We start from the raw sequence: 16,516 nt of genomic DNA, 5'->3' as shown, positions 1-16,516 counted from the left end.
ATTAACATTTCTATAGTGAAATGTAGTATTCTCACATATAGTGGGATATATAGAACATAAATGGCTTTACATATGTTGAGAATAGGTGTTGCTGGCAAATGAGTTTATTGAAAATCTATAAGAAATTTTGATTTTTCAAGGGTTTTGGTTTTGGGATTTGCAGATGGCAGATTGAAGACCCCATATGTTCACAGAGACGTCATTCCTGTAGAAATTCCTGATTACTAGTAAATTTAAGGTCAATGTTAGTTTTCTTATTAACAACTATAATGTTTCACTGTTTTTGGTTACCTCTAAAAGAAAAGATTTTATACAATTTTAAAATCAGAAGGGATCTTTAAGCAGTAAATCGTTAAAATCCATCATAATAACCTGTTTCATAATTGCTGTTGAACTTAAGTTTTTACTTATGAGGTACTGGGTGAAATTAAAATGATATATCTGTTTGTTGCCAGAAGAAAAGTTAATACTTTTTAATTCTCCACAGCCAAGTCTGATGTCTCAACTTTAAATGGAAAAGTTACATGACTGGAAGCCTTTACTCGATTTTATATTTAAGAAATGTGATAATACCATAAGGTTCTATGCTTGTTTTTTCCTTTGGGGTACACAATGAGGGACATGCTCCTGGGCTTTCTGTTTGCCTGGGATATGCTGTGTTTCATTGGTTTGTAGGGTGCCTAGTTTTCGTATTTTAATATTTCAGAAAGCAGAATGAGTTACACATATATTGTCACCCAGATGGCTGTTGGGATGTACTTTCACAGGCAGAACATCAAACCCAGCATCAACATTTGCAGAGTGGGTGTCAGTGGCTTGGAAGAAACTCTGAAAAACATTAGTGGAGTGCTCTTTGAACCTCATGGAGCCAAATGGTTGAAGAGCAGTGGGGCTGAAAAACAGCTAGCTCTACACGCTACAAAGCTAGCTAAGAGCTAAAGGCTTTAGCTCTTTGATGGATTCTTTTATGAAACACTGCATTACTAGTGTTTTGACACTACTTTTTGTGGGATAAAAACATATTATTGAATCTGAGTCAAAAAGTTATTCATAAGCATTGGGGACTCTGAATGTGATGTAGTTTTAGAAACACCTTAGCCAATTTATTTTGCTTATGTTTTTCCTTTATATATGTAAAAGGTGATACATGATAAAAATTTCAAGTCTAAAAGAATTAGAAAAGTAATAAAAAGTGATAAAATACTATGCCATAGTTTAATATCTTTTCTCTATTAGTGGCATATAGACTAATAATGTGTCTAAATATAGTACAGTAAGTGAATATTAGATTAAATAAAATATGATTAAGTGAATGTATTATATGAAATATGAGACATTAAATGAATATCAAATCAGAACATTTGGCCATAAGATGGAGATGGTACTGTTGCTTCTCATCTTATTTCATTCCTTTTTTAACTGTAGGTGGTTTATGTAATTCTTCTAGGAGCCTTATTTTGTTCCATCTTCACCATCAACATGGGAACCTTTGATTCTAGTTGGCAGTGGACAGGCCTGTGAGCTTAATATCTTAATTCTGAGTTTTCTCTCAGAATTTGCTTTTTCCTACTTTGTAAGAATCAGGTAGACAGCAGTGTTTTTGTGACAGACCAGGAAGATACAGAGAGACCTCAAGACAATTCTAGTAAAGATATGCCCTTTCCCACTCTCCCTGTGTGTGAGTGAATGCTAGAGGTGCTGCAGCATCTTCTGACCCCCATTCCCACTTTCTCCGGGTTGGCTCCTTAATCAAATAGGTGTTCTCTATGGAAATTTGGGGTGTGTTATGCCACCACAGTAAGAAACATGTTTCACATTTCTAATTGGGACACATAAACCAATACTATATTAAAAATGACCTTTAACAAAGCAGTACTTAATAAGTGCTAGTCATAACCCAGTGAATGGATTTTATATTTCTTCAATGAGTTGCAACCATTATTTGAAAAATACTACCTCTCTTTCCCTTTCTGCCTTTTATGTATATACTATTCCCATTTGAATAAGTGAGCCATAGTGTGTTATGGACAGGAAAACATAAATCTCTCGTTGGTCCTTGCTTTATCATCTGGGAAGTTCAATACACAATGATTTTTTTTTATAGGCCGGAGCATTGGATTTACTGAAGGAGCTTAAGAATATTCCCATGACCCTGGAATTATTACAGGTATGTGCTAATATGTGTCATGATTTGAATAGGTAATTGTCATAAAATATCAAAACATTTTTAATACCATTAAGTTTTTTGTATTGTCCTGTTATGGTGTAAACCATTATTAACTTTCGGGGTTTTTTTTAAGATGGTGACATAAATCAATAGTCTCCTAAGTTACCATTATAGAAAAATGTTGCCTTCCTCAGGAAGAATAAAACCTGAATCTCCTAGTTTGAAATCTCACTGTGAAAGGAAAGGAAGTTGGACTCTTGGCCTTGATTTGATCTCCCTAGATCTCACTTTCTTGGTCTGTCATTGACAGCTGCTGCCAGCATGAAGCTAGCCTCTGGGGTACCTTTTAGTCATCATTCCTATTTCTCCCCAGTTGCACCCCCTCTTCTGCCCTAGGCAAGAACTAATCAATCTACCTTTTGTCTCTTTGGATTTACCGCTTCTGGAGATTTCATAATAATGAAGTTGTACAAAATCTGACCTTTTGTGTCTGGCTGCCTTTTTTTTTTTTTTTTTTTTAAATTTTAAGTACCATCTACCCCTCAACGTGGGGCTTGAACTCACAACTCCAAGAGCAAGAGTCACATGCTCTAACAACTGAGTCAGCCAGGCACCTCTCTGGCTTCTTTTACTTAGCATAATCTTCAGGGTTCATCCATGTTGTAGCATGTATCAGTACTTCCTTCCTTTTTATGGCTGAATAATATTCCATTGTATGGATAATACCACATTTTGTTTATCCATTTGTCGTTGATGGACATTTGAGTTATTTCTTTTTGGTTGTTATGACTCCTGCTTTGCACATTCATGTATAGGTTTGTGTGTTTTTGTTTCTCTTGGGTAGAGATCTCTGAAAGAGTGGAAATGATGAGGCATAAGGTAACTTTATGTTGAATATTTTGAGGATCTGTCAGACTGTTTACCCAAATGACTGTACCATTTTACATTCCCAACAGCAAGTAAAAAGATTCCAGTTTATCCACATTCTTGCCAACCTTTGTTATTATCTTTAATTATAGCCATCTTAGTGGGTGTGAAGTGATAGCTCATTGTGGTATTGATTTCCATTTCCCTAATGACTAATTATGTTCAACATCTTATCATGTACTTCTTAACCATTCATATGTTTTCTTTGGAGAAATGTCATTTGAGATCTTTTGCCTGTTTTCGAGTTGGATAGTTTGTTTTTTTATTACTAATTTGTAATAGTTGTTTATATATTCTAGATACAAGTCCCTTAATCATATGTAGGATTTTCAAATATTATTTCCCATTCTATGGGTTATTTTTACTTTCTTACTTCTTTGAAGCACAAAAGTTTAAAATTTTGTTGTAGTCTGATTTACATATTTTCTTTGGTTGTTTGGGCTTTAGTTGTCAAATCTAAAAGTTACTTAATTCAAGGTTATGAAAATTTATTCCTTTTGGGTTTTTTTTTTTTTTGGCTCTTTCATTTAGTTCTGTGATTCATTTTGAGTTAATTTTCATGTGTGGTATAAAGAAGAGGTCCAATTTCATTCTTTTACATATGGATGTCAACTTGTTTACTTTTTAATATTTTTCTCTAATGAATTATCTTGACATTCTTATTGAAAATGATAAAAAATGTAGGAGTTTATTTCTGGATTCTTAAGTCTATTCCATTAATCTGCATGTCTCTCCTTATATAGGAGCACACTGTAGTTTTGTAGTAAGTTTTGAATTTGGGAATTGCGAGTCCTTCAACTTTCTTCTTCTTTTTCAAGATTGTTTTGGCTATTTTGGATCCCTTGTATTTCCGTATGAACTTAGGATAAGCTTATCAGTTTCTGTACAAAAGGCAGCTGGGATTTTAATAGGGATTGTATTGAATCTGTAGTTCAATATTATTAGTATCGCAATCTTAACATTTAAGTCTTATGATCAGTGAATATGGGATGCCTTTCTATTTATTTAGGTCTTTAATTTCTTTCAACAATGTTTTTAGTAGCCTTTATGTTTTTTACTTTAAGATTTAGTGGCTATCTTAAATCATCTTGGCAAAAACCCATGAGTGATCATAAAGGTGATTTTTCTTCTAAAACATATGAGTCTGCTTAGTTCCTGTGGTGCTGACAGTGTCTCTTAATCTCACTACTCATTCCTTTCTGTCTTAATCACCAATGTGCAGCTGATTCCCTAAGTCTGCTTAATGCCCTCCCTATCTTTCCAAGGTAGTGTCTTTCTAATTGCATAGCTGGTGTTCTATAGAAACCAGATGGCCATACGTGGGCAAAGGCATACATTTTCTCTGTCTAGAATTTCACAACGTATAGTTGATCTCAAAAACCTTCATTAGTTCCGCAATCAAGAAGCCTGTTCAACTCTACAATTCTTTTTTTTTAAAAAATCACTTATTTATTTATTTTTAAAAATTTTATTTATTTATTTGATAGAGGGCACAAGCAGGGGAGGGGTAGAGGAAGAGTGAGAAGGCAGACTGTCCATTGAGTGGGGAGCCCAGTGTGGGGCTCAATCCCAGGACCCAAGCCGAAGGCAGGCACTTAACCGACTGAGCCACCCAGGCAGCCCTAACTCTACAATTCTTAATGTTATTTGAGCACACAACACTTTTTTTATAGGCTACCTGTTACATCCTATAAATTGTAGTGTACTGGTTTTAGGAAAAATCCAGAGTCTAGAGAATTCTTAGAGGTACATCTAGACTTGGTTATCAAAGTAAAATAGCTTCATAGTCCTTTCTTCTGTCTCGTTTCTTTTACTGTTCTCCAAATACCCACTTTAAAAAGTACCCAGATCTTTGTCAGTCTACCTTAGCAGCCCCATTTCCTACTATTTTTGACTAGACAATATCTTCCTTAAATAAGCATGCTTATTACAGATGCCTAATCTCCATATGGGTTTTCATAGGTTTTAAGCAGGAAATTATTGGCTCTAGTGATGAAAACATCCTGTAATAGTTAAAAAGCAATCAGCCACAGCACACGATTTGTTCATACTCTTCTTATATCTTTGCTTGCCTCTGACTACTTCCTAAAATTCCATTTTCTTTGCTAATCTGTCTCTACTTCAAGCTTCAGAACTATATTAGTAACGCAAATGATTTCCCCCACTCATTCCAAAAGTACGTTTTCTTCTAGGTTGGTGGGGTGGGTTGTAGCGGGGTGGTGAGGAGGAGCTGTGAGTTGGTGCTGGAGAAGGAGTTCCGAAGGCATCAGCTATAAGGAAGTCAGACCTGACACTTGGTATGGTGGCTGCAAGTGCAAGCCTGGCTTCTGAGCACTTAGCTGTATCCAGTAGGACAGTTCTGGGTCCACACAGTTGTAGGCTATGCCATCCAGCCCAGGCATTTGCTTCTGGAAAATTTTCTATATTGAAGTGTTTTAGAAAAGTTCTAAAAAGTTTTAAAGTTCTCAAAATATATTCTTCTCTAAAAAAAGTTTTGAGACCATTTTATTAAAGTAATAAACATCTTTCTTTGGGGAAAACCCTCCCAAAACATTAATCTCAAAACATTTTTGGATTTTAGAATTGTGGAGTCCCCTTTATCTTTCTGCTCTGGAGTCTTATCTGCCTTGCATAGCCTTCCATAGGTATAACATAGGTCAGTCCAGCTAAACACATATTCTAAATTCTTGAACCAGATTTCTGTCCTGAATCTCTTTGTTGAGAAGATTGAATAATTTAGCAGGAAACCGTAAGTATCCATTTATTATTCTGCCTTAAAGTTTATATCAGCGGGGTTCCCTCTTTTTTTTTTTTTTTGCCACTAACAATTCCATTTGTTGTTTTTTTCTTCCACTGACCATGTTTTGAAAGACTGTCTACTAACAACTTGAACTTTCTAAATAATTTACCATTTTTTATTTATCATCCTTAATTGGCCTGTCATAGCTTTTGTGTTCTTGGAGTACAATTTGAGAACTATTGATGTGCTGGAAGGAGCATGGACTTTGGAGGTGGGCAGACCTGCATTAAAATCCCAGCTCTGCCAATTAGTAACGGTGTATTGCTGGACAAGTAGGGATAATGTTCTCAACTTTAAAGGGTTGTTAGGAAGATGAACGAATATGGATGCTCCCGGCATAATCCTGTCATCATCATCATCATCATCATCATCATAATACCACATGATATATTCCTGTATTCTGTGAAGTGCATTTTAATGTCTGTGATTATATGCTGGTTTGGGGCAAAAAAATGCTTTTCAGCCTCTGTAGATGGTAATATTTGGGTATTCTCATTAAAGTCACGGCAGATCTATGGAGTAATCTATAGAGAAGAATATATAGAAACAAAGAAGTGCATATATTAGTCATGATTGCTTTAGCATGGCTTATATATAAATACAAACATTTTATATTTTATTCTTTGAGAGATATGGAAAGACTGATTTCATTTTACTAGTTAACCAGCCTTATTACAGTAGCAGCTTATATGCTTGCAGATCTCTGATCATAACCTTGATGAGTCCAGTATTTGATCTGAAGATGCATATATCTTAATTCTGTAGTATACTATTATAAGAATTCAAATAATGGAGGTTTTTTCTGTTCTACAGTGGAAACAGAAGATGAAACACTAAAATGTCTGAAATAAAGCAGCTTGTACAAATTTTTTTGTCATTGCCTTGCAGTCCACAAGAATTGGAATGTCAGTAAATGCTATTCGCAAGCAGAGTACAGATGAAGAAGTTACATCTTTAGCAAAGTCGCTCATCAAATCCTGGAAAAAGTTATTAGGTATAATTGATCTTCCCTTTATATATTTATGATCTGTTTATTCACACGTTTGGTGTTTTTCATTTTTTTCTGTGTATAAATATAAATGTATTGAAATCAGTGCCTTTTATTAAGAGGGAGTAGCATTAGTTTGACCTTGAGGGTTTTGGTTTTTAAGTTAGTCAAATTTAGCTTTTTTTATCTTTTAGCACTTATAACTGGACTTCCTCTTTAAGAAAATTTTCCCCCATGGGAAAGTTGTCATACTTTTTAAAAAGGTTTTTGAAATAATTTTCTAACTTAGAGAAAGTTTACAAGAACAATAAAAATTTACTCATGTGTATCTTTTTCTAGATCATTAATTTTTAATATTTGCTATATTTGTCATATTTCTGTCTTCTCTTTCTCTATGTATGTGTTCATAAATGCACAAATATTTACTGAACCATTTGAGAATAGTTGCATCTATCGTGCTTTACCCTTTAATACTTAAGTGTGTATTTCCTTGGAACAAGTTTATTTTCTTATGTAATCATAATATAGGGAATTCAGGAAATTTAACATTGGTATAGTACTGTAATCTACGGTGCAGGTTCCTGTTTTGTCAGGTGTCCCAGTGATGTCCTCTATAGCTTTTTTTTTCTCTTTCAGAACAAGATCTAGTCTAGGATCACATACGTAGTCTTTTGAACTGGAATAGTTTTTTTTTTTCTTTTTTTTTTTTTAAAGATTTTATTTATTTATTTGACAGAGAGAGACAGCCAGCGAGAGAGGGAACACAAGCAGGGGGAGTGGGAGAGGAAGAAGCAGGCTCTTAGCAGAGAAGCCTGATGTGGGGCGTGATCCCAGAACGCTGGGATCACGCCCTGAGCCGAAGGCAGACGCTTAACGACTGCGCCACCCAGGCGCCCCGATCTGGAATAGTTCTTAAGCCTTCTTATGTTATTTATGCCATTGACTGTTTGAAGAATATAAGCACTCATCTTTGTTTTTAATAGCAGATTAAAAGAGTCCTGATTTGACTTTGTTATTTTCTCAGGACTAGATCAGGTTGTGCATCCGTAGTTGGAATACTACATGTTGTGTCCTTCTGTGGTTATCACATCCAGAGGCATTGATGATGATGTTAATTTTGAGAACCTAGTCAATGCATATACTGTATAGTTTATCATTTTTTTTTCTTGTATCTAGTAGGCATTCTGTGAGAGAGACTTTAAAATCCTGAAACTATCTTGCTTCTCATCAGACCTCCCCCCATCCCCCATTTAGTATCCACCAATTCTTGCAAAAGTGTGATTTTCTAACTCTTCTACTTCAGTATTTATAAATCCACATTCTATTACTACCAGAAAGAACCCACCTTTTACTTCCCAGTTATTTTTCTTTTAGGGGATTCCTATTTTATAACATGGATTATAATCCATTACTGTTAATATTATTTTGATATTTATATTATCCCAGATTTGACCAGTGGGCACCTTTCAAATTGGCTCCTGTGTCTTTTTGACAAACCCCTTCAGTTTTATCTCTTTTTTATATTCTGGAATCAAAAAATGTGTTGGGTTCATCTATCTTCCTTGCCCCAGCCTGGAATCAGCCATTTCTCTAAGCAGTTATTAGCCTTAGATGGAAGAGAAAAATAGAAAAAAGTTGAACCTTTCAAAATTTCAAAGGCAACAATAATAACAAAAAACCTATTACTTCCAAGAGCCTGGAAACCAGGAACTAATTGTAAAGCCTCTAAAATTTAAAAAGTTTAGTCTTAAGTAAATTAAATATATGTTCCTGTATTAGATTCTGGACCAGAAAAAAAAAATTGCCATAAAGATCATTATTGGGAAAATTGACAGAATTTTTGTAAGCTCTGTAGGTAAGTAAATAGTATTGTATCATTGTAAAATTTACTTATTTACTGTGGTTGTATAAATGAATTTCTTTTTTCTTGGGAAATACACAGTTAAGTATTTTGGGATTAAGGAGCATAATATCTGGGGCGCCTTGGGTGGCACAGCAGTTAAGCGTCTGCCTTCGGCTCAGGTCGTGATCCCGGCGTTGTGGGATCGAGCCCCACATCAGGCTCCTCCGCTATGAGCCTGCTTCTTCCTCTCCCACTCCCCCTGCTTGTGTTCCCTCTCTCGCTGGCTGTCTCTATCTCTGTCGAATAAATAAATAAAATCTTTAAAAAAAAAAAAAAGAAAATAAGTAGCAGATATCATGCTTTTTTTTTCCCAAAGATTTTATTTATTTATTCGACAGAGATAGAGACAGCCAGCGAGAGAGGGAACACAAGCAGGGGGAGTGGGAGAGGAAGAAGCAGGCTCATAGCGGAGGAGCCTGATGTGNGAGGAGCCTGATGTGGGGCTCGATCCCACAACACCGGGATCACGACCTGAGCCGAAGGCAGACGCTTAACTGCTGTGCCACCCAGGCGCCCCTGCTACTTATTTTCAAATGGTTCAAAAGAAATATGTGTGCACACGACAGTGTATGTATATAGTAGGGGGCAATGAATGAATGAGGAAGCAAGTGTACTAGACATTAACACTTGGGGAATCTGAGTGAAGCGTGTGTGTGCGCGTGTGTTTTAAAGATTTATTTATTTTATTTTATAATAATTTTTTATTATGTTAGTCACCATACAGTATATCCCTAGTTTTTGATGTAAAGTTCTATGATTCATTACTTGCGTATAACACCCAGTGCACCATGCAATATGTGCCCTCCTTTATACCCATCACCGACCTGTCCCATTCCCCCACCCCCCTCCCCTCTGAAGCCCCCAGTTTGTTTCCCAGAGTCCATAGTCTCTCATGGTTCATTCCCCCTTCTGTTTACCCTGCCTTTCTTCTTCCCTTTCTTCTCCAACCTATCTTCCTCCTTTATGTTCCATAAATGAGTGAAACCATATGATAATTGTCTTTCTCTGCTTGACTTATTTCGTTTAGCATTATCTCCTCCAGTCCCGTCCATGTTGCTGCAAATGTTGTGAAATCGTTAAAAGATTTATTATTTATTTTAGAGAGTGTGAAGGGGGCAGGGGCAGAGGGAGAGGAGAGAAACTCAAGCCGAGTCCACGCTGAGTACAGAGCCCGAAGTGGGTCCCAATCCCAGGACCCTGACCTATCACTACTTGAGCCAAAACCAAGAGTCGAACGGTTAACCGCCACCCAGGAGCTCCTGAGTAAAATTTTTTGCGCCATTCTAAAACATTTGTGCAAGCTTCAGATTATTTCAAAATAAAAAGCTTTTAAAAGAAATCTAGTCTTTAAAGACAAACTGAAACTTTATGTTTATAATTAATTTAAATTTTAAATCTAATTCCATATTCTAAAGTAATTAGAATTTGCCATAGAAAGTTGACTGAGAACCATATACATATGTTTTCATTTCTGGAAAGATGGTTTACATTTTGTGGGACATTGTAGTTATGTTCATTTAATATCACATTTAAAGAAGTTTTTCTCTTATACTTATTGGAGGTATCTGATCTCATTACAAATTCTCCTTTAAAAACTTTTTTTAATGAAAAGATTTCCATGTTCAGTAAATATGGAGAATTGGAGGAGGAAAAGAAATCATTCTTAAGTCTGTCTAAATATAACCATCAGTTAATATCTTGTTGCATTTCTTGTCTTTTTTTCTCCTTGTGTATGGATTTTGCTTCAACTATAATTCTTTTTATGCTGTATATATATTTACTTATATTGCCTTTTTTAATGAAAAATTTTTTATATTTTTATATTATCATTAACTCACTTTTATTGGCTTCAGAATAATCCAATTATGCCATAATTTAATCATTTGCCTATTAGATGTGTTTTTTCTTAACTTTATAGCTATTATAAATAATGTCTTTTTTCCTTTTTGTTTTAAAGATTTTATTTATTAGAGAGAGAGGGAGAGAGCAAGCACAAGCAGGGGGAGCAGCAGCTAGGGGAGGAGCAGGCTCCCAACTGAGGAGGGAGCCCAACGCGGGGTTCGATCACAGGACTGTGGGATCATGGCCCAAGCTGAAGGCAGCTGCTTAACCAACTGAGCCACCCAGGCGCCCCTATAAATAATGTCCTGATGAATATCTTCCTGGCTAAAGCTTTTTCTTTAGATTATTAGCTAGGTTTCCAGAAGATTTACTACTACTGCTACACTGCAGCATAGTTTTGAGTATTTAACATAGGAATGCATTTAACCCTCCCAGGAGCCCACTGAGCTAGGTGTCATTGTATTTCCCATTTTCTAATGAGGAATGGAGACACTGAGAGATTAAGTATCTTGTGCACAGTTGGATTGGTGGTGAGGTGTGATCTGCAGATAGTCTCAGTCCAGAGTTGGACCACTTCTCTCTGGGTCTGCTATATTGCCCACAACACTATATTCAGACAGAATTCTTTTAAGGCTATTTCCACCTCTTACAGCTCTGCTTCCTTAAAGCATTGCACCAGTTCACACTGTTAGAGCAGTGTGTGGGATCCCTATGACTGCATTGGATCCTTGTTAGATAGTACTGCATTGTTACATCACCTTTCAAATGCTTTCTACCCTCTTAGTTTTGGAGTATTTCCTAGTCCTTGTTATGTTATTTAATGTCATTATTAATCTTTGTTTTCTACCATCTTTAGGCTTTGGGGCCTTCCACATGAATTGTAGAGAATAAAGGGGGCAATAAAATTAGTATGTGAAAACTAACACAATATCATAGGGGACTTGAATTGTATTTTGGATTTGGTAACCCTAACGTTTACAAGATGAGTTCTAGAATTGTGGATTAGACTGTTCTCTATCAGCCTCATTTGGATTAGCATTTTTAGAGTCATTTGGGGAACTTTTAAAGATTTTGGTGCTCATGCCTCACTGCCAGAGATTTGGATTGAATGGATCAGGATAGGAGCTTGAGCATAACGATATGCTTAAAAGTTACATAGGTGGTCCTGATAAACAGTTGAATATGTATATGTTCTTTTATATGCTGTACAGAGGGATATGGAGAAGTATTTATGTAGCTCTTATTACAAATGTCGGGATCAAAATGTAAATAGATAAGTGGGATTATTTATGCAGTAGATCCAAACGTTTTCTGAACCCAGCTTCAGAAGGCTGTTCTGGTTGATTTAAATATGTATGTTTCTTTTCATTGTTAAGCAGTTGCACTGGCCCAACCTATTTTACACCTTACCTCTTAAAGCTTGTGCACTCTATGTTACTTTATGGATTATTTAAGATAGAGGAGGTGTTAGGTAGGGCTTACAAATTCTGAAGTCTTTTCTATGAAAATGTTCTTTGTTTACTATCCCCGAAATATTTGTATACATTTTGGATACTACCTCAGATTTTTTGACTTCATGAAAAATTGTTAAAATAATATTGCTATATATGCTTTGCAATTTCATTTTTTTTTTTTTAAAGATTTTTTATTTATTTATAAGACAGAGATAGAGGCAGCCAGCGAGAGAGGGAACACAAGCAGGGGGAGAGGGAGAGGAAAGAAGCAGGCTCATAGCAGAGGAGCCTGACGTGGGGCTCGATCCCATAACGCCGGGATCACGCCCTGAGCCGAAGGGAGACGCTTAACCGCTCTGCCACCCAGGCGCCCCTGCAATTTCATTTTTAAAATAACAGTTACTGATATTATTTCCATATTCTTTCCTTTGTTCTATATATTTTTCTTTTTCGTTTCATTTATTTATTATTTTTTAAAGATTTTATTTTTAAGTATATTTTTCACCATTTTAGGTTCCCATTGGCATATGAATTTGTGTGTCCCACTAAAGGAGGGGGTTTATTTGGGAATGCTAAGCATGCATTGTGAAAAATACCTAAGTACATATGCTAATAGAATAACTTGCATAAACTTCATTTACTGTTGAAAATTTAGGATTTTTGGTTTTTTTGTTGCATCAATAGCCTGATAATATGCAGTAGTTCCATTTTGTAATTTTTTTTTAACAAATGCTAACAACTGAGGGATTTTTATAATTTTCAGATGGACCATCAACAGATAAAGACCCTGAAGAAAAGAAAAAAGATACTGCAATTACATCACAGAATAGCCCTGAAGCAAGAGAAGAAAGGTATGTCACTTCATGGAAATCATTTCTGTTGGAAGTCATAGTTGTATTTGACTGTCACTTCCTCCATGGTCTTATTTATGGTCTCGTATCTGTACTCCTTTTTCTATTTTCTTTAAAGATTTTATTTATTTATTTGACAGAGATAGACACAGCCAGCGAGAGAGGGAACACAAGCAGGGGGAGTAGGAGAGGAAGAAGCAGGCTCACAGCGGAGGAGCCTGATATGGGGCTTGATCCCACAACGCCGGGATCACGCCCTGAGCCGAAGGCAGACGCTCAACCGCTGTGCCACCCAGGCGCCCCTCTTTTTTCTATTTTCTAATCAAACGAAATTAGTAAATGTATATAGCCAAATAGAATATTCTAAGGTTTCTTTCAAGATTTTCATGGAAATTTAAAAGAGACTTAGAAGATACTACATAAATAAGGAGGAATTATTTACACTGTATTCAACAAGTTTAATTGAATGGAATCCCTGGTATAGCACTAATAGAATTGATAATGAAGGTTCTGATTAGGGATTCAAGTGATTAGTTCTGTTATTTACCACATTTCTTCTTTAGATTTTTTTTTTTTTTTGGCCCTGCATCTGTTTCTCTTTTTATGCTTTTTTCCTTTTCAATTCAGCTGTCTGTCCTAAGAATTAAAATGTGAAGTTCAGTAATGAAGGGTTCAAATTGTTCCTCAGTCTTCATGAGGCCTTTGTATTTATTCTTCCCTGTCACATATAATGAATGAACTGTATAATATCCAGCATGTTGATGTGGTAGGTGATATGCCTTGTAGGTTAAATACAGTTCCTCTGTTCTTGGGAAGCTTGTATTTTAACACTTGACTCTGATGCAGAGTAATAGTTCTCAAAGTGTGGTCCCTGGAACATCAGGTAACCTGGCAACTTGCTAGCAAAGCGAATTCTTGGCCTCCACCCTGGAACTATTGAATCAGGAATTATAGTGGTGGGGCCCAGAAATCTGTTTTTAATAAGCTTTTCAGGTGCTTCTGAACTCAAGTTTTAGGCCACCTATTTCAACTTCGTTTATTTCTTAGTATTTTCCCAGAAGTGATAATGTACCCCTCATGGGTTCAGTAAAAATAATTAATATCCCATACACTGTTGACTTATGCATTAGAACTAACTAAACTTGATGATAAGAGGTGAGCTAAAGAAAGGGTAAACATCAGTTGTCAATAATATTTATTCATTGTTTCTAACTCTTTTGAGATAGTTTTAAACTATTAGAAAATTTTAAGAACAGAGAACTCCCAGTTGCCACTATGTGTGTATATGCATACGTGTGTGTGTGTACATACTCAGACACATGAATAATTTTATTTTGAACCAAATGAGAGTCCTTTATATCCCTAAATACATCAGTGTGTATTTTTCTGAGAACAAGGATGCTTTCTTACATCTAAGCACAATATAGATACCAATGTCCAGAAGTTAGGATTAATACAATACCTTTTTTCTAATCTGTAGGGCTTATTCATATGTTAGCAGTTTTCCCAATAAACTATTTTATTGCAGAGGAAAAAGATTTTTCCATAATATCATCCAGGATCACATACTGCATTTAGCTATCATCTCTGGTTTCCTTTAATCTGGAGTAATTCTTCAGTCTGTCACTCTTTCATGACCATAATTTTTTTTTTAATTATAGGCCATAATTTATGTAATTTTTAACAAATGCTTTCAGTTGTGTTATATTCAAAGTCACTGACCTCATGCCTTGAATGTGAAATATAAAAGTATAGGCAGATATTTTAAATAGATATCAGAGGAGGAATAAGTTCCTAGTATATTTTTATCTGTTTTATGTAATTGAAGTTTAGGGAGAGAACCTATTGACAAATGCACAGAATTATCACATGAAGCCTGACAAAGTGGTTGGTATCTATCCATACACATGCACGCTTAACGCACTCTCTGAAGACAAGGCTTCAGGAAGGAGGTGATTAAACGTAGAAGGTATACAGAAGGACTGTTCTGCCCATGGGGATCCGTTTGTGCAGTTTGATAGTGGGTTATGTGGAGAGAGAGGAGTACGTATCTCCTTGGAGCAGTGCGGGAAGTTACTCTGGTGGGCGAATGGTGTCTTTGGAAAGGTTTGTGGCAAATATTTTCAATGTGATAAATGTTAATTGAAACCCTGCAGAAGATATTTTGGTGAGACTCTTAAGAAGTTAGAAGCAATAGAAATGATTAGGATGACTGGAAAACTGTTAAACTGTCCTGATTGAGTTGATGTTTCTAGGGAGGATTAAAGAAACATTTTCATATTCTTACAACTCATTTCCCACTATACATGTTTTTTATCCAGAAGGGAGTGTTTTAAATATAAACCTTTGTGGTTGTCTAATTGGAACAAGGTTTTTCAAACATTGTTTTTCCCCCTTTGGTCATGGTTGAGAGCTGTCGTATTCTCTCGTATCATCCCCTCACCCTTCTCATAACCAAGATCCTTGTTTTCATTTATTGTATTAAGCTGTAATGTGTATTTTCTTTATTAAAAATATTATTTAATGTTTAAAAGGAAAATCAGGTGTTTAATTGGTTAAAAAAACCATGAAACATGTCTCAGGTTTCCTAAAATTTTATCTTTTTAGAAATCTGTATGCATGCAATTTCTTTTTTCATGTAAGAGCTACTGAATACAATCTCATTTAGGCCAAAAATTTTTGTTTTTTGAGAGTGAGAGTAATGATGTTACTTTCTTAAGAGAATTTTTCCTGTTTTCTTTTTGGTGTGTGTGTGATGTATGTGTATTTTAGTAGTTCCAGTGGCAACATAAGCAGCAGAAAGGATGAGACAAATGCTCGAGATACTTACGTTTCATCTTTTCCTCGGGCACCAAGCACTTCTGATTCTGTACGGTTAAAGTGTAGGGAGATGCTTGCCGCAGCTCTCCGAACGGGAGGTAAGTTTAATGTACCCTGTTTCGTTGCCTATTCCTTTGTTCCTCACCACCACTGCCGCATGTCCACCTCCATGTTTCTGTTTCACTAGTGGCATCCCCGTGATAGCTGCTTGCACTGCTTAGTTCAGGAAGACGTTGTAGCAAATAGGGGTTACTGATGGCAGGGAGCACTAGGCATGCTGGGGCCTCTGCTCACTACTATATAGTTCCAAGAAGAAGATTCCTTCTAATATATGGATGTTTCCCTTGATTCAGAGTAACTTAAAGGTTTTTCACAAATCTTTTTTTCCCCCATTTTTGATCTGCAAGCCCTAGTTGACCCTTGGATAATAGGAGTTTGAAGTGCGTGGGTTTACTTATAATGTAAATTTTTTTCAACAAAAACAGAACAATAATGTAAATGTGTTTTCTCTTATCATTTTCTTAGTAACATTTTCTTTAGAAGCTTACTCTATTATAAGAATATAGTATATAGTGCATATATAAAATATGTGCTAATTGTTTATGTTATTGGTAAGGCTTTTGGTCAACAGTAGGCTATTACTGGTCAAGTTTTTGGGGAGTCAAAGGTTATATGTGGATTTTTGACTGCACAGAGAGTTGGCATCCCTAACCCCTGTGTTGTTCAAGGGTCAACTGTAATTACTCTGGTCCCCAGATTGAGCA

General features: G+C 35.9%; 1 protein-coding gene across 2 annotated transcripts in view; it reads left to right on the top strand.

The window, feature by feature from the left end:
- The window catches only part of TCEA1 (transcription elongation factor A1), a 40,497-nt gene that overhangs the window by 8,121 nt on the left and 15,860 nt on the right, over window positions 1–16,516 (top strand). Inside the window, exons 2-5 of one of the 2 annotated variants that reach the window (XM_034650146.1) lie at window positions 2,105–2,167; window positions 6,783–6,888; window positions 12,845–12,932; window positions 15,708–15,850. In XM_034650146.1, the coding sequence (XP_034506037.1) occupies window positions 2,105–2,167; window positions 6,783–6,888; window positions 12,845–12,932; window positions 15,708–15,850 (400 nt within the window). Of the gene's footprint in view, window positions 1–2,104; window positions 2,168–6,782; window positions 6,889–12,844; window positions 12,933–15,704; window positions 15,851–16,516 lie in introns of both variants that reach the window. The other variant, XM_002929564.4, reaches the window with a different exon arrangement.

The sequence above is a fragment of the Ailuropoda melanoleuca genome, unplaced genomic scaffold (genome assembly GCF_002007445.2).
Source record: "Ailuropoda melanoleuca isolate Jingjing unplaced genomic scaffold, ASM200744v2 unplaced-scaffold11384, whole genome shotgun sequence".
NCBI classification, from domain to species: Eukaryota; Metazoa; Chordata; class Mammalia; order Carnivora; family Ursidae; genus Ailuropoda; species Ailuropoda melanoleuca.
This window is presented reverse-complemented; position numbering and strand designations above follow the sequence as displayed.